This window comes from Tympanuchus pallidicinctus, unplaced genomic scaffold (genome assembly GCF_026119805.1).
Source record: "Tympanuchus pallidicinctus isolate F22 unplaced genomic scaffold, pur_lepc_1.0 scaffold25, whole genome shotgun sequence".
NCBI classification, from domain to species: Eukaryota; Metazoa; Chordata; class Aves; order Galliformes; family Phasianidae; genus Tympanuchus; species Tympanuchus pallidicinctus.
Genome location: NW_026294742.1, coordinates 3,688,310 through 3,710,176, shown reverse-complemented (window position 1 = coordinate 3,710,176; position 21,867 = coordinate 3,688,310). Strand labels below are relative to the sequence as shown.

At 45.8% G+C, this 21,867-nt stretch overlaps 1 protein-coding gene and 1 long non-coding RNA gene across 5 annotated transcripts in view; one reads left to right on the top strand and one right to left on the bottom strand.

Annotated features, from left to right (window-relative positions):
* Window positions 1–53: 53 nt before the first annotated feature.
* Window positions 54–21,867, bottom strand: part of LIMK2 (LIM domain kinase 2) — a 30,588-nt gene continuing 8,774 nt past the window's right edge. For 2 of the 4 annotated variants that reach the window (XM_052689540.1, XM_052689542.1), the window contains 14 exons: window positions 14,563–14,698; window positions 13,273–13,382; window positions 12,817–13,005; window positions 12,372–12,477; window positions 11,340–11,536; window positions 10,454–10,640; window positions 8,075–8,161; window positions 7,197–7,328; window positions 6,854–6,910; window positions 6,606–6,671; window positions 6,050–6,224; window positions 4,612–4,667; window positions 2,648–2,805; window positions 54–2,076 (listed from right to left, as the gene is read on the bottom strand). In XM_052689540.1, coding sequence (XP_052545500.1) covers window positions 1,920–2,076; window positions 2,648–2,805; window positions 4,612–4,667; window positions 6,050–6,224; window positions 6,606–6,671; window positions 6,854–6,910; window positions 7,197–7,328; window positions 8,075–8,161; window positions 10,454–10,640; window positions 11,340–11,536; window positions 12,372–12,477; window positions 12,817–13,005; window positions 13,273–13,382; window positions 14,563–14,698 — 1,813 coding nt within the window. In that variant the 3' untranslated portion in view covers window positions 54–1,919. Of the gene's footprint in view, window positions 2,077–2,647; window positions 2,806–4,611; window positions 4,793–6,049; window positions 6,225–6,605; window positions 6,672–6,853; window positions 6,911–7,196; window positions 7,329–8,074; window positions 8,162–10,453; window positions 10,641–11,339; window positions 11,537–12,371; window positions 12,478–12,816; window positions 13,006–13,272; window positions 13,383–14,562; window positions 14,699–19,221; window positions 19,618–21,867 lie in introns of those variants that run through there. The other 2 variants (XM_052689541.1, XM_052689544.1) reach the window with 2 other exon arrangements.
* Window positions 16,396–20,731, top strand: LOC128083913 (uncharacterized). The gene is made up of 3 exons (XR_008208248.1): window positions 16,396–16,408; window positions 16,583–16,692; window positions 20,547–20,731. It is a non-coding gene; the product is annotated as an uncharacterized LOC128083913 (long non-coding RNA).

The following is a 21,867-nucleotide window of genomic DNA, read 5'->3' as shown; positions in this document are numbered from 1 at the left end:
ATCTGACCGGTGTCGTTTTGTTTTTGCCTTTCTGTGACAAGAGAAACTCAAGATGCAGTTTCCTGCTTTATTACATTTTTACACAGACAACACAATCTTGTTTCCACAGCATACATGTACTGCTTTGTTTTTTTTTTAATTTAGTTAGAATGTGGAGCTGTGCAAATCACAGTTCATAAATCTCACCCACACATTACCTAGGACTCTTCCCTTCGAGGTCCCCTCAAATCCAGCCTTGGGGGAGGGCGAGGAAAGGACAAATCCTATTAACAATCCTGAATCCACTGGACTCAGTTCAGAGAGGCTCTTCCACTGACTCAAAGTGCAAGGAGCCCTGCGTGTTTCTAAAACACCACTACATGGACTACAAACAACCCCAACACACACACCTTGTGTAAGGTGCTGACTGGTCCCATGGAATTGTACAGAATATTTTGAACTCATGGGTAAGCATGAGGGGGGTGGGGTGAAATGAAGCTAACGGAAAAGACTTCACACTCACATCCCACAGTTCAGTACTGAAGGGTTGGGGAGGTGCAGGGAGAAAGGAACACACTAAAAAAAATCAAGTTACACCAAGAGGTTTGTAGAACTTCTGAGCAAACCTTTTGTTTGGTTCTGACAACCACATTAGGCCACCACTGAAGCAGTAGCTTTCTTCCTTCTCCATCTGAAGGAAGAAGTACTTCACCTCTCAATGACTCCAAGCTCTTTTTTCTCCCCAAAGCAGGGAATGACCCCAAGGAAAGTTTCTGCTTGGACAATCAGCCTAGGTGCTGCAGCAGCAGCAGTTGCAAGAACCTTCAAAGGGAGCAACTTGCAGGGAAGGATAAGGTAATGGCAACTGAATGATTAGTTTTCCAGCTGCTACTCCTAGTGAGATGGGGCAGTCTCCATCACTCTTCTGTTTACTTACAAGTTCATCCTTTAAGTAGCCTTGGCCACGTCTCACTTTATCATCATCTATGCACAAAGTGTGAGCCACTTCAGACCTTTACCTTTCCGAAGAGCACCTTCTGCCATCCTGTCACCTCATTTCCACAGGCTGAGAAGTTCCAGCAGCTTTGCCTTTCCAAGGATGCTCACAGCCATTGTCTAGTGTAGTTCTACACATTCGGGTTCAAATGCTCTCACCTGGGGTAAGGTCCTTGGGCAGGCAGACTTACTGTACAGGGTCAGAGTCTGAAAATGCTTAACAAGCTCATTTTCTGGCTGCCCATCCAGTGGGGCAGGTAGAGCTCAGTCTTAGTGTTTCTAGGTGGGCTTTCAGAGGTATTCAAAGGCGGAGGAAGAAAAAACCCACAAAAAAAAAACCTCAAAAACACATACATGCTTCCCTGTGAGAGCTGCCCAGTTCCTAGGCTTGTTTACACTCCCATCCTCAATGTCAAATGTCAGTGGGCTGTTCTGGAAAACACAGGCACAAACATATACACGCACACACACACAGAGTCCTGTTTGGGTCTTTTGCCAGATGTCCAATTTTCCCAACTTTCTGAGCAGGGCAGTCAGTGGGAGAAGCAGTTCCACAAGTGGTGGTCCTTGCCCAGGAGAGTTTCCTATAGCAGTTACCTCCCTGGCTGATGGGCCAGAGTGGCTTCACAGCTTGCAGCCAAGTTCTAAGGCACCACAGTAAAGAAGCCTGAAAAGGCCAGAGAAGCATTTCTCAAGCCAGAAAAATAGTGTTGAGCAGCTTTCATAGGTGCAGTTGGCAGGAAACAGTCCTTTTTGCTTCTGAAACATGCCAGAAATCCACAGTGAATCAGGATGTCTGAGAGGAGGGCACTGGGTGGGGAGAGAGAGGCAATGCAGCGAATGCACAGCATGGTGCCCTGTTAATGCCCTGAAGTGGCTGAAGTGCATCTCCCTCCCTGTTGCTCAACTCCAGCAGAAGTGATGCAGGCAGCAGAACGAACTGACTAGGTTGTGTTTTCAGGTAACTTGTCACGGTTCAGTCCGTACTGCACACTCACGTTGTGGTCCAGCTCCTCCAGCTCAGATGGGAGGGGGATGGCAAGTTCTCCCAAGTAGAGGGAGAGAGCTTCGAAGGAATCTTCAAGCTTGGAAAAAGGGGGCCTAGGGACAACAATGAGGAAGTGTGAGTGGGGAACATGAAGCAAAACAGCATGTGAAATGGCTGGGCCAGCTGCCCATCCAGGCTACCATCCCTGCACAGAGGTGTGAACAGGAACATGATTTCCCCCATTCCATTTCAGAGACAGACAAGATCACATCTGTTTGGGCTATTAGTTTTTACAACTGATGACCAGGAAGGTCCAGCTCTTTTGGAACCCTGATCTGAAGCTGTGAACTTCACATCTAAACTGAAATAAAATTAAGTATTTCAATTTCATACCTGCTGCCTAGGTCTGCCCCTACTTTTTTCATGAGAGAAATCCTGAGCAATCAGTCCTCCTCTACCCTTAGATGCTTAGTCTTAGATGCTGCTTAAGAGACCTTTACCATACTCAGCAGCCTCTCTTTCCGAGCTGTTGTCAGGCTTTCCTCACATGGAAGCCTTGGAGCATTCCCACAGAATGCTGGAATCCAGTCCTTTGCTGCTCTATGTGCAAAACAATCCTTCCACCAAGGGTAGATGCACACATCCTGCAAGCTCACCTAAGAGTTCTCCCAGCCCCAAACCTACCTGCTCTCTGGTTCCAGTCTACAGCAAATGGCAGCCAGAGGGAAAAAGGCTGGAGGACAGTCAGCAGGAACAAATTTTTCCCAGAACAGCTTAACATTAAGGCCAAAATCCAGTGTGCGTGGAAGACAGTCTGGGTCAGCATAAACCTGGCCTATGATCTAGGGAAAAACGAGAGGAGTGTTGAAGTACAATAAGAGTCCCCAGATGTTACCAAGCAGGGAATTCCCAGCATTAGGGAGGGGGCTCCTTCATTCAAAGTTTTAGGGTGAAAAGGAGAGAACAGAAACACCATTCCTCCTCTCCTATGGCAGTATTTGCAGGAATAAGCAAGGCACTGCACATATCAGACTCAGCAATATGGCCACTGTTGCAGAGGAATTGCCCAGACACACTTTATCTCCGAGGTTCTTCTGCTGGAAGATGCAGAATAATGTACATCTCCCAGAGAACTCAACAGTGTCCCTCTGCTGTGCGCTGGTCAGGATGACGCAGCCCCCCTGAATGCAGGCAATGAATACAACCTACATCACCATCCCATCCCTCCTCTTCCATGCAATCATACAACACCTCCAGCAAAGCTTCGTATTCATGGAGCTTGACTTAAAATGGTGCTGCAATGGCAACAGCACCACAAATTTCAAGTTGCTCAGTTAGTAGCAAATTGAGCACCCCACAACCAAGGGTAGGGAGTGGAAAGAACAACTATAAGCAATACCCAGAAAGTTACAGGAGAGACATATGAATGGAACAGCGATAAGTCCTGCCCCACCACTCAGAGTTTTGTGCTCCCCACAAACCCACTGTCTCACTGAGGTGTGCTCCACCTCCAGTGCCTATAGGGGACTTAAAGTGTACTAAGAGGGAACCTCCCCACAGCAGAGAGCTTAGGGTGATCTGGGCACAAAAAAAAAAGTCAGTGTCAATACAGATTTTCACATGGGGAGAATATTAGGTTTAAAGCTTCATCAGGTATCACAGAAAGGGTGTTATTTATAACTCTCAGGCTCTTTTATGCCAATAAACTCAGCACTACAACCTACAACTACAACCACATCCTGTAGCGAGACAGCGAAATGCCTATTATGTATTTTGGCAGTGTTACTTCCTTATCTGCTTTTTGAGTGCTTAACTTTTTTTTTTTCTTTTTTAGCATTTTTATTTTGGTAACAATTGAAATGTTCATATCCTACCACCCCATTTTTTTTCCTAGATGAAACAACGGTTTTAATCCCACATACAGATTTTTTACGTTCCTAAATCTATCACTCAAAACCACAACATTGTCCAAGAGGAGGGCTCAATAGAAACACAGCTCCTGGTGAAGCCACAAAGATTTATGCACAGATACCTTCTTTGCTCTCTTTATATCCTAACATTGAAGACGAAACTGTGCTGGGTCTCTCCTAGTGTTCTTGTAACTGTTGCATTACCTGTATATCTAACACCTCACCCTTCATCTGTATTTTCACTGTCTTACATACTAATATAACTTAATTGCCTTGCAGCTTAAGTGGTGCTCTCTGCTCTGCAGGCAGGAAAGCCCATTATGGCATAAGATCGTGCAATGGCTCAGAGATATGCTAAGCCAGCAGACCTTAAGGTGTATGCTTCATTAACAGAGCTGCAAAGAGGTTTCAGTTTCTCCTTTGAAATCAAGTGCCTTCTACACTGGAAGTCCTGAATTTACTGAGGATATGCAGCTGAGCACTCTTTTATTCTGGCAACAAAAATAAAAATAAAAATCATAGTTCTGGGGAACATCTCTTCTAAGAAAATGGATACTAGGACTGATCAGTACCTGACAAGAGGATGGATGTGGAATAAGCCTGCACTCCCAGCTTAATTCACTGTGCAATCAAAAAAGGCTATACACTCAATGACAGGGCTTGATAAAATGCATGAAAGGAGATGGCAACAGGGAAATGAAAGTCTACTGAAGATGCCATGTAATGTCCTGGACTTACCTCACAAAGAACTATCCCAAATGAAAAGATGTCCACTGTCTCATCATAGCTCTGTCCTGCAGGAAACATATGGCATTCAGCTTTGTGACAGACAACTCCTCACCCAGCTATTCCAGGAACTGCCAGCATCTCTCTCAGGCTTGGCCTCCAAAGCTTAACTAATCCTATTCCCTTGAGGGCCCTACAAATGGGATACAAAGCAAGGCTTAAATCTGAGCAGGGTCAGTTGCCCCAAGATACGTGTATCAACTGCATCTTTGTATACACCACTATCACATATTTTAACTCTGCTTCTGTCTTGTACTGGGGAAGAAAAGGACAACACAGGGAAACTTCACATACCAGAGATGTAAGGAAATGCTACAGATAGCTATGGAAAGCTGCCCATTTCCATTGAGTAGTGTTCTAGTGCCTCTCTACATAGCATTAAGTCAGCATCCAGCTTCACCAGCAGCCAGTCCCCACTGCAGCGACTGCAGAGGTAATAAATTACACACTAGCAGTGCTCTGAATCTGGGAACACGGACTGGCTCCAGCAGGCCGTTCTCTGCTTACAGACACACCCCTCCCAAGCCAATATCCAGTAAACAGCTTTTTTTCTAGAGGTGACGTCAGACTGCATTCTTGCTATTCTCCTGACAAATGCCAGGTCTGACACAGCCTTCAAGCAGCAGCCTGCAGGCCTTTAAAGAAAAACAGGAGAGTACACAAGAAAGCAACGTGAAGAACTGTTGAGCAGGGGAGAAGAGCCAAGTCCTCTTTTCTCTGGTGAGCTAGGTTGGGCAATGCTGATAACACAGCCACCCCAAATGCTCAGCCCGGTCAGACAGACCTGCTTATTAGGAGGAAATTGAATCCATTATATTTCACCCTTACCTCAACTCCTGCAGGGACAGTTTTTCTCCTAATGAACACAGTTCATTCTGTACAAAACTGAGGGTTTTAAGCCAAAAAACAGATTTCCCTGCACTTGGACAACTCCTATCCTCACCCCAAGCCCAAGAGTTCAGCAAACCTGTGTGCAGATGGCTTCTCCCTGGATCTACACACCCACACACATAAGCCTCCTGGAGTTTCGTGACTCCACGTCTCAAGGGACAGTTACAAAGTGTGAAACTGTAACAGAAATTGTTCTGAGGTTCTGTCTTCTTTCAGGTACTGTACCATAACAAGTTTAGTTTTGCCACTCTCCTGAAGAATCCCAGTGTCTGCCAGAAACATTCCCTCTGCTAGTATGAGGGCTTATCAGGACAGGTACAGCAAAAGAAGAGCAGCTAGGGTACCTGCATGTATAAATACACTCGTGTGTTAACAGGTCTGAAAACAAAGGCTCTCACAGGTTTGATGGTTACTAAGGTTGGGAGCTCTCTGTAATCCTATCATCCCTATCCTTGACACAGGCTGGCTCCTCACCCGCAGCCTGGTATGACTGTCTCACCATTTAGCATCTCTGGGGCCATCCAGTACGGGTTGCCAACCACTGTGTAGCGCTTCTTCCTGTCGCTCTTCCGCAGGGTTCGTTTCTTGGCAGATGGCTTCTCCAGAGTGGGCTTTTTTCTTTCCTCCACAATCAGCCGAGACAGTCCAAAGTCAGCCACCACCACTGTCTTATCCTGCACAGAGGATTTAGAACAAACTGCTGACTTCCCCCAGCTCCTTTCAGGAGCAGAGAAACTGCAATTCCTGTTCACTGTCAGCAGCAGCGAAAAGAACAGAAGCAGCTGTGTCAGTATTTAATAGTTGAGATGAACTGACTCTTATAACACTGACTGTTAATAGGAGACGCTATTAGGAAAAGGGGTAAGAGATCAGTGAAGAAACAGTGAAAGCAAGATCAGTCTGGAAAATCTTATGTGAAGATGAAAGTCCCTTGTTTAGGGCACCAAACCCTCTCTGAAATTAGTCCCACTCTGACTGGTGAGGGCTGTGAACTCAACATCATGAGGAGAGAATCGGGGAAGGAAGACGACATGGGGAAGAGATGCGTAGCTCACCAACTTGATTAAGCAGTTATGTGAATTCAGGTCTCTGTGAATGATGCACATGGAGTGCAGGTAAGCCTAGAACAGAAGAAAACTCTGTTAAGGGTTTCCAAGCAAATATATCCCTTCACATTTACAAACATCAACAACCATGTGCTAGCAGTCTGGCAGGATCCACAACCCCTCAATCATCATCCTACTGAAGCTGCTAACCCTGACCCAGGAGCTTTGCCCAGTGATGCAGGAACAGTTTGACTCACCATTCCAGAGGCAATTCCTTTGGCAAAGCTGACCTTCTGCTGCCAGGGAAACGGGTCCTGAAAGACAAGTCCTCACCAGTCAGGGACTATCTTACCAACCATCTGGTGACAACTCCTCCTCCTCTACAGGGACTCTTACAGAAGTCAGAAAACAGTGATACAACTCCAGCAAAAAGGCACTTCCTGCTCCAATCTACCCACAGCTAAGAAAAAGCTTTTCCACACAGTTCCACAGGAAAATACTATCAACAAGCATCATAAGGCTGGCACACCCACAGTGTGTTGTCAACCTCATGCCACAATAAGTAGAGGCCTACCAGGCTTCCCCTCAGCATGTGCTCACCGCATTGCGGAGGAAGTCCTTCAGGGTGCCACCCTCAATGTACTCAGTGAGGAGATTGAGCTTCTTGTCCTTGTAAAGTACACCAATGAACTTCAGCACATTGGGGTGATCCAGGCTGCGCATCACTTTCACCTGGGAAACAGAGACACATCTCAAAGCATGAAGCAACTCCTGGTAAATCCTCTCTGTACATTTATACTGCTCCTGTCCAACAGAGGACAGCATTCCTATCCTGGAGGTTACCTCCAGGCACCAGAGTGCACTCAACCCCTAATCATAAAGCATTCAATTACCTTTTGCCTCTTCATTTCCACATCATGCAATTAACCTGATCTTAGTCTTTAAGGAAAGCACCCTTGGGTTCAGCAAACTTCTCAGAGACAGAAGTTCTGCAGAGCAGCTATCTGTTCTGTACTGCCTGTCAGGATCAGAATAGTGGTGTCAGCTCTTTAGGGAGCTGCCTGCCTTTAAGCTAAATGAGACTGAAAAGCATGCTAGGCAGCCGCCAAGAAAATAGCTTAAATACAGCAGCAGTCTTAAACATCTTATGGATATTGGCCTGCATCACTTGTATTTGTGCAAAAGGCTCAAGGGAAAAGTCCTTTATGTATTTGCACAGCTGCTTGCATCAGACTCTGTTTTATATCACTGAAAAATTAATGAACTGAGAGCTGAAGTCATGGCTACTGCAGAGTGTAAGCAAGTCACACTTTGCTGCAGCAAACATTCAGCTGGTGTCAGGCTCTCTCTGGTGCAACATCTCCCTCCTTAGCACTTTGATTCCTGCCAGTCTGCTGGCACGATAACGCTCTCACTGGGGAAGATGGAGGACTGTCACTGCACTCATGGCTCAGAAACTTCTGGAAATTTGCTCCTACCTCTGTCAAAAAAGTCTTCTGCGTTTCCTCATCACAGCGAATCAGCTCCTTCATCACCATCACCTTTCCTGTTGCTTTGTGAGTCACCTGATGGAAACAGAAACCACAACTACAGGCCAAGTTCAAGAATAAATAGCTCCAGTGCTCTTGTGACTCTTCTGAAAAGTAACATCCTCCCCCTCTATCCAGAGAAGGCATTAAAGAAAAAACTCAGAGCCCAGGGATCTGAAGAAAACAACATAAATTTTCTGCTTTTGGAATTCAAAGATTCTGTAAGTGAAAGAGAAACTCCCTAAAGCTGATAGAGGGTCATAGCAAGAGACCAGCAGCATCCCAAGAACCAGAGCTAAAGTCTCCTTTTTACGAAGCTTATGGCTGAGCTGTCAAAACCTGAAGGCATCAGATCTGTACCTGTGCATGTCTCAAGTTGCCTTACAGAAAGCACCTGCCCAGCAGGATGCTCGCAGTTTATACACAGGTTCTATCAGCTGCATTCTGTATCAGCAAAGAAATTAACATTCACTTGCATAAGAAATGAAACCAAACAACGCAAAGCTACACTACACTTTGGTATGCTTTGGTATTAATGGAGGCGTGAAGCTGACTGGTTTCTAATGAGCATATCAAACTTAATCATGTGCAAGAACGAGGCTGCACAGCATGTTCACTTGCAGCAGGAGGCAGTTGTTTTACCATGCTCCTTAGGAGCGGTGTTTTGCTACCTACAAGAAATATCCCAATATGGCACACACCCAGAAAAAACACACCATGAACACTGGGCAGTGCACTTCCTAGCTCTTGGCACTGAAAGCATTTCCAATTCTAAGAGCTGCCTGTATCCAGATGGTTTATGGTATTCTGCTGTTTTCTAGAGGTTTCTTTTGATCAGTTCTGCCTTGCTTGTACAGATACAGGAGTGAATAGGAATGTGCCAAATTCTAATAAGTGAGTTTTCTTGGAGTCTCCCTTTGGAGTCGCTTTGCTTGGATAGCTAAATCTCTTTGAAATTTCTAGGTAACTAAATAACCACATTCTCTCTAGGAACAGAAAGTGACTGTTCTGACCAGACATAGTACTTGCTGCAACTAAAATTCAATCCAAAGATCAAGAAAGTTGTTGCTTTTTTGCCTCATACCTTTTAAATAAAACATCTGTCAGAAAACCTCTAGAATTGCAACCCAGAACATGAGGCCCAGTTATAATATTTCAGAAGCCTGTGAGCTTTTGCAAACACTGTGGCATTTTAGTTCTCATTTGAACCACGGCACATAGCAGGGCTAATACAGGTGGAATACAAATGCATGAAATAATGGAACAACACAACAGAAGCAAGAGAACGATATTCTTCTGCTCCCATTTGAAATCAAGCATCCATATATAAGTAGCGAGCCAGGGAACACTATGCATTTCAGCCAGGGACATGAAAGCCAGGGATATCTAATACCCAAAGATAAAGGGAAGTGTAGGGACAAAGACAAGGCAAGGCTAAGTGGTATTTCTTAAGCTGACATACCAGCAGAACTGAAACAAGTGTCATCATGGAACTCCAAGAGGTCAATTTTAACTCCCAGAGCATGCATCCAAACAGAATGGCTATCAGGTAATTTGAGCAGAAAAAAAATGCCTTTGTGCCATTGACTGTGGGGACGCGGATGACAAAAGCATGCGACAGAGGAAAGGTTCTGCTTACCTGGACCTGTTATTTGTCTATGAGCAGAGGAGAAGAGAAATATCCTCATTAGTACAGTATAGTATAGTAGTACTGGCCCACCACCATCCATGGAAACATGTGATGAGTGAGGTGTAAGGAGAGAAGTCCCATAACATGCTGAATATCTGAGTACTGAGGAGCTCATACCACTTTCAATAAAGCAGACAAAGCTGCCCTGATGCTGCAGATGCTAGGATAACAGCTCCTTAAGCACTCCTATTCAAGATCAGCTTAAAGGCAAGAGAACAGAACGGCTATTAATGGAGATTTTTAACTGTGACAGCCATGTAAGAGCTGATGGCTACCACCACATTTAGGCTCTGATCACAGTTCTGAGCTCACTGAATCAGCCTGGCAAACCCTTCAGTACGCCACTCTAATGGTGGAAGAGCAATACTGAACTGGGGACTTAATGCACTTCCCTACTCTCCCACTTCACCCAGGTGCCTGCAGTGACATGGGCACTCTAACTCAGGAGATGAGCCAGTATAGCCAAGATTGACATTTGAAAGGGACAAAGAAACAGAGAAATGGATCTCACTGAGCAGCCCAGGTGAGTTCCAAGACTGATCACTATCAGCAGGACAAAGAAAGGCCACACTGTTGAGGTTTACAACATAGACTGCTGTAGACAAAGTAACTGATGAATGCTTGGGGAGGTCCCTCACCTTGATTGCTTGTCCAAAAAATCCTTTTCCTAGTACTTCTCCATGAATGAGATCACATGGCCGGAAGATTTGCTGGGAGCAGCTAGAAGAGGAACGTAGAGATTCAGAGCGACTGATGTCGCGGCTCAGGAGGAGGGGTTCCTTTGGAGAACTGGGGCCAGGAGACTTAGAAATGCTGTTACTTCGCCTAGAAAGTAAAGGCAATGAGATCAGTAAAGCTGCTAGGAAGCTTTTGGTTCAACATATATCATCATTAGCTCCTAAGGAACCAGTTTCCAGATGCATTTTAGTGCTCTTCACATCACAAAAGTCAGATGCTCTCCCAGCACTGTGGAAGCTCCTCACAAACCCAGAGCAACTTCCAAGCCTGAAGTGCCTAACAACAATGCCTCCCCTGCACTGTCAATTAGAGGTGGAGCTCCTGAGGAGGAAGAAGCTGTGAAGATGCATCTTTCATTACTTCTAAGCAAAGATTAAAATACTGGCAAATGACTGAACAAGCAACTGAGTGCACCGGTCTATAAAAACAAGGTTTTTTTCCCAACTACCAGTCACATTCCCTTTGAGGACACATTCTTCCCCAGCCATTTAAGGCTGATAAAAATCTGACTTTCTGTTTTCTAACCATAAAACCAGTATCTTCTCTATGGTAGAAGTAGAGCTCCTCAGTTTTATTAAATTTATCACTCTGACAGGGAACAAAGAGAGCGCATCCAGCAGTAGGACGTGAAGGCCTCAACTGCTTCACCAGTGGTTCATACCAAGGCTCGTACCATGGATTAGTCACATCTCTGCAGTCATTTTCAACCACGGGGCCTAAGCACAGAGCAGCCCAGCCAAGGAGCACAGGGCAAAGACAAGCTAGTCAGAGCCTTCAAGGCTTTACCTGAGGGATCGTCGGCGGAGCGTTCCTTCCAGATTCTCCTTGATGTCCAGTGGAGAGATGGAGTGGGGAGAGATGGGGGACTTTATGTGGGTGGGAAGCCGCGAGTCCAACTGAAGCCTGTCTAAGCGCTGTGAGACAGGGTCATGCTCTATCAGCAGCTGCAGCGTCTGGCTTGTCTTGCGAATCAAGTCCTCCACCTTCGAGCAAACCAAAGGGAAGGATGGTAGCAAAGAGCAGGACTATGAATGGCAGCAGACAGAGGAGACACAGCAGAACGCCCTTCAGAAATCAGGGTTCAGTTTTGGTTTAGTTGCATACACCACAGTTGTCTACCAGACAAGATAAGGTAACAACACAGAAGTTTCTCATGCTATTCAAAGCCTCTTCTGTTCTGGTCAAAAATAACAGACCAACTTTTTTTTTTTTTTTTGAGAAGTGTTTGAAAACTACACAAGATTTCACCCTGAACAATGCTGAAAAACATTGCTAAAGCTGTTGTGTTCCTAATGTTCTACCCAATGCCAGCAGTAAAATCTTCACGTAGTGAAAGCAGAGGTGGTCTCACTACACTCTCGCAGCATCACCTGATAGCTGTAAAAAGCATTTTCTTGTAAATGCAGACACCAAATATATAATTTTTTTCAATGGTAACCTCATACCTAGGATAAGCTGAACCTCTGTCTATTACCAGACGCCTCTAAGGTGATTAGAACAGCAGACTTCACTAGTAATACACATTAAGTCTTCACAGCTCTCCATCCTCTAACATGCCACAGCTTTATGCTTTCCTTATCATCTCCCTCCATGAGTGAATGCCACAAATTCAGAACTGCATCCTAACTGCATTTCCTCCTAATTCCCTCTTCAGCTACAGTAAGCAGCAAAGTTTGTCTTTGTGTCTGTTCTTACTGCTAGCACGAGTACCATGGGTGAACACATACACTGTATGTAGGGTGGGAGAACAGTGCCAAGAGACAGAACAGCTTTAGGAAGAGAGATGAGAAGGAGGCTTTAGAACAGAACTCTGCCCACCTCCTCCACCTGTAACGTACGAATGGGAGCTCCGTTAATTTCCAGGATACGATCTGCAGGGTGGATGGCATTTCGGACATCTGGGCTGATGTGCATCCTGTTAACTCTAAACACAGGTATTACAGTGGTGAGGAAAAAGTCAATTTGGCCAGAATCATCAAAACTGTTTGACCTCTAATGCTTCCCTTTCTATTAATATTCCCTTGAAGTAAAACAATGCTAATTTCCATTAGAGTCAGTGCTTAGGTTTGAGGTGGTTTGGGGAGAGCTTATCATCTGTTCAACGGCAAAAATTGCTACTCCATTACAGTTCTTAAATGTTCCCGTTCCACCAAGACAGACCTCCACAGCAATTAAAGCAGCTGGCAGGACAGCAGTACTGCAGAAGTTTTACCAGCTCCCTCTGCACAGACATGAACTTTGCACACAGCCTTGTCATACTCACTCCTTCACTTGGACGCCAGTGGCATAACTGGAGCAGCCGCCCTCAACAGTCACGGAGAAGCCCCTCTTGCCATCAGTAGCTGCTGGCATGGAGATGAGTGTCAATGTATAAGGCAGCTGCTCGCGCAGAGACTCAGTGGAATGTTTTTCTATCATCGGTGTCAGCACAATCTGGTTATGGCATTTTCCACTGGAAGAAGTGAAGAGAGTCATTGTAGTAGCATCCTACCCCTCACTGCCAAACTCACACTTCTGAGTTATTGCAGTGGCCCTAAACTACAGTTTTGATGCTTGTTCCACTCCTTTCTCCCCACTCTCCCTCCCATTAAAGGCAGCTTCCTGATATTCCTTCAGCCTAGCATTAAGCTGAACCACATGGAGTCAGCTAAATGTGGCTTACACATAGAGCAGGGAGCAATGCAATTTCCCATAGGCAAAGCATGCAACTCTGTCTCACCAGTAGAGAGTGGAATGCTGCACCAGTGCATAAGTGTCCCCATCCTCAATGATCACTTTGCAGCTCATACAGGCAAAGCACTCAGGGTGATACTTGTATTCTCCAGCCACCTACAGACAGAAAAGGGAAGTGCTCAGCAAAAACAAAATCCATCAGCGTTTGCAGCTACTGCCTTCCTCTCATTGATTTGGTCATTCAGATCTCAGAGCTGAGGAGCAGCTTTTACTGGAGAGTTTCCTTAGCCCATTCTGCCCTTCCAGAACCCCATCCCTGCTGCTTTGTTTGCAAAACTTCGCTTAAACAAACATGTCAACATGCAAAGCAAAGCCTGCGTCCAGGAACCTCTGTTACATTTGGCAGCTGCTCTGCTATCAAAAATAGTTGATAGTCTGCTGTGGACTAGTAAACAAGATATTAAACCTTCCTGTTCACTTGCTCTTGGCATGATAACTAATGTTACGCCTGAATTAATAAAGCTGAAAGGGCTTTTTTTTTTTTGGCAGACAGGCAGTGCACAAATTAGGATACTTTACCCGACAGCTGACAGGGAGGAAAAAAAAATAAAAAATAAAAAAACCCAGTAAGCTGAAACTACGAAATACTTCTGAAGGATATTTTTCTACATTGAAGTTCTATTTTCCTTATGATAATTTCCCTTATTGACCATATTTTGCAAAGACTTCAGCAGGCAATGAGAAACTGTTTCAGTACTACTATTGAGTAACGTTTTTATTGAGGCTTTTGAAAAATAATGGGTTTATTTAATTCTTGACAGCTTTAGAGGTTACATATTTGCAATGCTGGGGCAAGCAGTGGAACCCCATATTGTGCAGGCATAGTTCAGTGTTTTAAACCAAGCAGGACTAACGCCATTTCAATTCAGCACTGGCCTGAAACCCACTTGCACTGTAGTCTAGGTGGCAATCTTCCCCAAAGCCAGAACTGCTGCTTATCCTGAGCTGACAGGTCTGACTTTGCAATGCAGAGGAAAACTACCCCACAAACACTGTGCTCTGTGCTACAGAAACTGGCATCCCATCACTCATCCTCCTATTTCTCATTCTCGTGCATTTCAACACCTTCCTCTTTGTTCACATGCTTCAGATCTTCATGCTCTCTCCTTTAAGTCACTCTTGTTAAAAATGAATGTTGATAAGCCTTATTATAGATGTCTGATACAAAAGCTGTATCACAAGAACTATCACTTTCAGTTTATTTGGTTGTTTGCATAGTGAGGATAACTCCCAACCAAGGACAAGGAGTTGGAGGCAGGTATCGCAGAGTCCTTACCATCACAGGTCCAGTCATCAGCAGAGAGCAGCCATGGCAAGATTCCCCAAACTTCCCCCAGTAGTCTTTGTGGCAGTACAGCTTCCCATCTTTCTCATAGTACCAGTTAGTGAGGGGATCCTGGCATTCAGAACACCTTGAAGGAAACAAAGAAGCACAGTTCCAGTTAGCAGTGAGTCACAGAGCAATGGAAAACATCCCCTCCTGCATGGAGAAAAGAGGCACTCAGCAGCAGCTCACTGCTGGCTGTTCTAGTTACTGTGTCACTAAATCCCCTCATTTGTCAAGGCATTTTCAGCTGAGGATTTGTACCAACACCATGGTTTCGTAAGGAGAGGTGGTGTCAACCAATACGAAGGAAAAGGCAGGCTTCCAAAGTTTCAAACAAATGCCATTCACTTCTTAGAACACATCAGTTGGTTTACACATTCTGCATTAAAGATATTAATACCCTCTCCCTCTGTGTGCAGTTGGCAGGCACAGACAGCTCTGCTGTGTTTCTACACAGTGTTTCTATAGAACAGCCTTCTACCTGAGCACCTCTCTCCTTGGCTACTTTAGGAAATGGAGGTAGGATCCACTTCCCTATGCATTACAAAACCAATTTCACACCAAGCTTTGTGGAATGCCCCTCTAATCCTCCACAGACCACCTTTTCCCAAAAGCTCCCATTTCAAGAAACAATCATTATTCATCCTTTATCTGCAAAAAGCTAATAGACAAACAAAGCCCTCAAACAAGGAAAGACATGCAGCAATTCTGCTGCAGATATCATTTTAGCAAATCACAAGCAGAACCCAGATCTTCAGGCTTCCTGAGCACCAAATAATCCTGCCTCAGCAGGACATGCTGGGAAAAGGAATTCAACTTCTGCAGCACACAGGTGTGACTTAATGAAGAGATAAGGCCACAGACAGGACTACACTCCCTCAGCAGTTGCACCACTGAGGATTATTCCATGAGCCCTGGGCAGCACGTTCTCTGACTTTAAAAGGAAAACAGTCTGGCACTGGCCGTTTCTGAGCGCAGGACCCAAGGCAGGTTAGTGACCATTGCTTGGTTTTAGGCAACACCTCGATGTGTTTATCAGCACAATGTTTTCCCAAAGGCTGGAGGAGGAGTTTCTTCTCCTGCTCAGTTACTGTACTGGAGGGGAACCCCAAGGGAGGTGTGAGCGTGCCCTCCTGCACAGCAGGGCTCTCTACAGCTCCAAGTGCATTAAAGGCAGTGTGTAGCAGTGGAGGTACACATTTCACATGCTTCCAGTCTAAGAAGAGAGCTGCTGCTGGCCTCACCTTTCACAAGCTTTCTAAAAGCTTATTTGTGCCAAAGACATTCCTTGTAAACTCCACCAACATGTAACGAGCATAATGATATGAGACGCTGGTTGTGATCCAACATGGAACCAACTCCAACCAGAGTTCTTTACTCTGTCTCAAGAGACTGCCAAGCAACAAGATGAAGCTGCCTGTAAGTAGCCTACAGTTTTAGGGGAAAACACACCTCAGTATTTAATGCCATACCCTGCCCTCAGGAAAGCTGCTCCTTCGCTTTATACTGTTTGTTCTCCCAGCTGAGCAGCTCCAAATACTGTTTCCCCTCCCTCTGTGATGGGAAAGGGCTCCACCACGTGCAACAACTCCTGTTAACTTTTGAGCAGGGGGAGCAGTAACTTCACCTTACTACGAAGGGTATTTGAATTATTATAGCCCAAGCCTTGGGGCACTGTCAGGGTTACGCCCTGCTTGTGGTATGCAAGAGACCTAGAGGGCCCTGCCATGCATTTTGCCTTCAACCACTAGTCCTTGGCTTTGCTTGCAGTAAATACCCCAAGCTGAATGATCAAGTAGGTGAGTGGGAGGGAGAAAGAACAAGTGGAGACCAACAGCAAAGATTTCTATCACCCTGTGGCAGGAACATCTGGCTCAGCATGGGTGAATTGGATCCCTCAGACTTACCTGACTTCTGCGTGCATGCCTGTACCAGTGCATGCTCTGAGCATGATTACATCTTCAAACAGGGAGCTGTGACCAGACCTGCACCTGGGATGCAGACAGCAACACTGCAGACTGGGGACTGCTCTACCAGGACTTCAAGAGCCACTTTTCTGTCCAAGTTCTCCCCAAGCAGGTGGGCTATTTTATTTGCTTTTAAGCACAATACCTCCTTAAACTTCTTTACCCCTTCTACAACTTCAACCACATCTTTTTCTACTTAAGAAACTTGAAGTTTCTACAAAAACAACACAACTGCAGTTGCTTCAGACAGGCTCCAAAAGATCACATACTCTTGTCCTCCCTTTGCCTTCCCCCTGCTTCCTTACTGATTCTAACCTTTTTGCTTCCATATGGAAACAAGCACTGGTATTTAATTTGCAACAAACCCATAGCAAAATGAAGGTGAGGGGGTGGAGCCAGCAAGCAGTCAGTTCTATGCTATGCAATTAAACAAATCTGGGCAGGACAAGTTTGCAGCTTAAGGCTCAGCACCCCACCCTGGGCAATGAGGCAACAGGAACAAAGCAACCAGCCCCAGAGAAGCTAGGTGCTGGTAATGGCTCTAACTGGCTGTTTCATCCCTCACTATCACTTAGAAAGGCGTTAGATTTGTCAGGTGTTGAGGGCTGACAGCACACAGGTATAGTTCTAAGAACGGTTTCAGAGCCTTTACCCAGATGATAAAGGCATCACATGAATGTTCCACATGACTTTCACTCAAGAGATACGTCAGATCTTTATCACAGAAGGTAGAAGCATTGTCTCCTTCCTTTCCCACTTCACTGTTGTGCGCAGCATTACAGCACTGCCATTGCTTGTCCTCACATCAGCTGAAAAAGGAATTCAGTTACCTCTAGAGAAAGTGAACAAGCTCATCTTTGCCAGTCACTGCAACCAAAAGAAAAGACTTCTTGCTTCTCTTTTAGATTACAAGCAGCTAATCCATGATTGGCCATTCTTATGGCATAGTAGCCAGGCACAGTAGCCAAGCATGGTAACCACATTTCTTGGAGGACTGCTAGCAGCCGTGCTTGATGTGGCTCTTCTTGCACACTAGCCACCACTTTCAGATCTGCAGAGCTCTTATTATACAGTGAATCTCCACTTTGCATCCTTAGTAATTAAGAATAATTTAATCTGCCTCCTGTAGTCATCCTCCAGGAGCCCCACCAGCACCTAGAGTGAGGCCCTGAGAATGTAATGCTGCAGCAAGAGTTCACAAATCGGTGCTCGATGGCTGCTTGGGTTTGTGGGGGGCAGTGGGAAGATCAAGTGGCACCACGTACCCAGCCTGGTTTTCAGCGAGATGGAGATTCAATCCATGGGACATCTCTTTTACATCTAAATGAAAGCCAATACCCTCATGGAAGCAAAGACTTCCCTGGCACTGAAGAGATGATCCCTTTGAGAAGGGCTCATTAATAAAATCTACCCCCCACACACTGTCAGGCTGGATCAGTTACCGCTAGGCTCCAAAGGACTGCGGTTCCAATTCTGCACGCAGAGGGGAAGAGGACAGGCTGCGGACAGGCTGCATAACTCCAGCCTGCAGCTATCCCAAAGGCTTCTCAGCTGGGCCCAGCACAAGTTGTGCTCTGGCTCTAAGAGATGCTGGCCAAAGAAGCACAGATGCAACAGAACACAGACTAAGTACATAACGTTTAAGCTCTGACTATGCAAAGTGATTTTCATGCCACTTGGTGGGTGTAACTATGGCTTAGCATGATGCTCTCTCTGTAGTACAAATAATGAATGGCTGCTCACCTGCCTTCAGAAAGAGGATGCTTTCACAGAAAGTTGCTGCTGAAGTTTAGCCATTGCACAGCAGTATTTACTCCTACCCTACTCTGTGCTAACAAAAGGCTACCCACCTCCCAATCAGTACACCAGTGTTTGTAGGAACAGAATCAATAATGTGCAAATCCACGCAGAGGGGACAGGGGAGAGACAATGGAACTGCCAGCCCCCATTTATTCACCTTATCAGCACATTAGCGTCAGTCACCATCCTGGCTGCACTCAGCCTGGCTAACAGCTTTCACCATGGAGATGTAATGCAATCAAAGCCTTATTCTGTAGCCTTTCTCAAGCCTCACTTGTTTGACCGAGCCAAAAATGGTTGTTAATACAAACCAAAATATCACGGGACAAGAATCATTTCCACTTAAGTGAAGTGGCAAGTCCCTAGTTACCTGCAAGGTACTTTATTTCTTTCTCAAACAAGATTATGGATTGCCTCACTGCAGATTACATCATCTCCTTGAACTCCACAGCAGCATGTGGCACTCCCTCAGCCCATACTGTGCCCCAATAAAGCAGCACTGGAAGAGATGCAAGTAGCAGCAGCCACAGTAATCTCATTCCTCTGGCAGTGGAGCAAAGCACAGGGGCACGGGGTAAAGCAGTGTGCCACTCTGTAACGCAGTCTGCCTGCCTGGGCTACACAGACACTGCTCTGCAACACTGGTGCTTTTCCTCACAGAGCAAGGAGGGAGGCTGGTAAGCAGCACCTTTCCTCAAAGCACCCTGGGCTGAGGCCAGCTGTTCCCTGCACACAAGCCCGGATCGCACTCTTTGCACCTCACATGCTAACTGCTTAGGATAGCATTACAGGGGTGAAATGACAGCTTGAAGATCAACTGCTAATCCCATGCAAGACTTACCGAAAGGGATCCTTGGGAGCGAAGTAAGCAGGGGCTGACAAGTAACTTCCCATCTTCAACAGTGGATGAACCGGCTCAGCCACAAACTTGTCCAACTGCCTCTGAACGGCTCTGTTCTGCCAACATGGCAGCAGCCAGTGCTCATTTAATCTTGCGCTGATTCAGACACCTCACCTCTCTTTCAAGCTGCCCAAGGAATGCCAGGTCTCTCGTCTGCTCATTTCTTCTCAGATTTTTCCTGGCTCCCAAGGCTGAAACCATCCTCTCCTGCACTCAGCGGCACCGGCACCCCTGGGGAAGATAGAATGACTGCTACCCAGCCTAGTTAGACATGCTTCTGCAGTAGTTCTTCCGAGCTCTGCTGCTTGCTAACTATTGTCAAGTTTTTGCCTTCTCTGGATCCACCCAAGGGTGGGAGGGGAGGAGGAGCCATTGCAGGAGGACAGCGTGTGGCTGCAGAGGCTGAATAAGCTCTACTTCTCTGCAAGGCATGGGTGGAGCTTTGATCCAAAGGGGGCTGCATTAGGAAGTGCTGAACGAGGGTCGCTTTTCCCGAGTCATTAACCTGAAGTCACTCTTTGCAGCAGTGCTACTTTCTGATGGACAAATCGAGGAAGGCTGAGACTAAGGAAGACAGCTAGCCATGTCCCCTTCAGATTAATGTTTACTGCATGCTTCCCTAAATCCCGTACAGTGAGCAGGGATGTACTGCCTTCACAGTCTGTTTGGTCATCCTCTTGCAGAAAGTAACTTCCCAGGGTGCTTCATCCAAGGAAAATCAACTTTTCTTCCAATGCTTTCAACACAGAGATCATTCAATCACTTAACCTAATCTGCATGTCCTGGAAGGAAGCTGAGAGGTATAAATCAGCACAGGCAGTACTCTCTCCTACTTGCAGCACATGTAGTTACATCACTTTGCTTGCTCTGAAGCCAAGCGTGATCTCTAGTGGCCAAATCAGCTAAAACGGTTAGCATGAAACTGAGATGCAACAAATGTATGCTGCTGCACTGAGCCCTCCCATTTCTGTACAGTCAGCAAAGCCTGGCATGCCTGAACGCAGCCTGAAAATCATGCTATGTTCCAAAGGCAACACTGCTCAGATGTGCTCAGATGTGCTTTTACTGGAGATGCTCGTCTCTGTTGGCATATTGTCCGATGGATGCTTGGGGCTGAGCCTTGGCTACAGATTTGACAGCTGCTGCTTGCTATTGAAGTAAGCAGAAAGCCAGGCAGCATTTTTCCCCCCTTCTTAAACAGCCATCTTCATGAAAATAATAATAAATACATGTATATTTTCTCCCTTTTCCCTCATTCTGTGCAGTTTCTAAGCCCGGCTATAAAAGCACAGCGAAGTGCTGCAGAGCCCAGTGAGGCTGTCAGCTCCAGCAGGGATCCAATTCCTTCTGACATTTCACACAGCTCTACTGGAAGCAGCAACACGGTGAGTCTGTGTCTAGGAATGCGCTCTGGTCTCCCACATTCTCCATACGTTGCGTGCTGTAAATGGAGCAGTGCTCACAGCCCAGCACTCCCTGCTATCAGCACCACCCCACAACACACACATACCTCGGGTGCATCGCAGGGCCCCTCCTTGCCGCAGTATCACCTACAGACAAAGGCTTTTCCCCACAGAACTGCTACCGCGGGCTGAACTCCCTCCAAGGGGGATTCCACGTGACCTCATAAATCCCAACCTTACAGACAAACCTTTGAAGTTTTGATGCACAGATGTGATAAGCAGCCAGCTAGTCTGTGAATGAAGCCAGTAGATAAAGCCTAACTTCAAAGTAATAAAAACCACCCAGACAGCTCAGCACCTGGGAAGGGATTTTGTCTGAGACTTCCTTAAAGCCGAAGGACACACAGTCCAAATGTCTATTTTAAACAGGAAACATCTTATCAAAATGATTTTACTTCAGCAGCGAGCCCCAGCAGCAGTCAGTAACTTTCCTTATCCTGTGCAGAATTCTCTTCTTACTTCTTGCTTTTGTCTGTATGACCTATTTGAGAGCGCAACAGCCCCGATAATAGGGCTCTGGAGAAGGTGCTAATGTATTCATTCATTCTAGATCTGAATTCCTGCCAGAACGACTGCACTTCAAGAATGTTGATGAGCAGGTGGAGGGGACCTTTTCTGTGTAATTTTACTGATACCATCTCTAAACACCAACGTGCACCAAAGCAAATTTATTTTTAAACAATCTGAGGTCAAGTATCTGTATTTCTCTCTTGCAAATGCTGACACAGTATCTCTACTGCACAACAGGGGCTGCTTTCCTTCCCGTGCTGTGGAATTGCACAGTGATTTTTGCCAGAGATATAAGCCTGAACATTACAGCTGGCAAGAGAAGGGAACACGTGAAAAGCTTCAACAATGACTCAACATGCAAAGTGAGCTGCAAAACACCACAGATTTTACAGCTTTGTCCCCAGAAAAATGCATCACAGCTTTGTGATATTCAAGTGATTAAGAACTTTAAGCAGAAAGGTTTGGTTGCATAGCTAGACACCTTGTTTACTACAGTTCATTCTGTCCAATAGCATATCTACAGACAGATGCAGTGCTCAGCCTATCTTCCAGCCCTAGGATACACAGATTTACCCTGGCACAGACAGGCACTTCAGTATGTGTGCGGACTGGT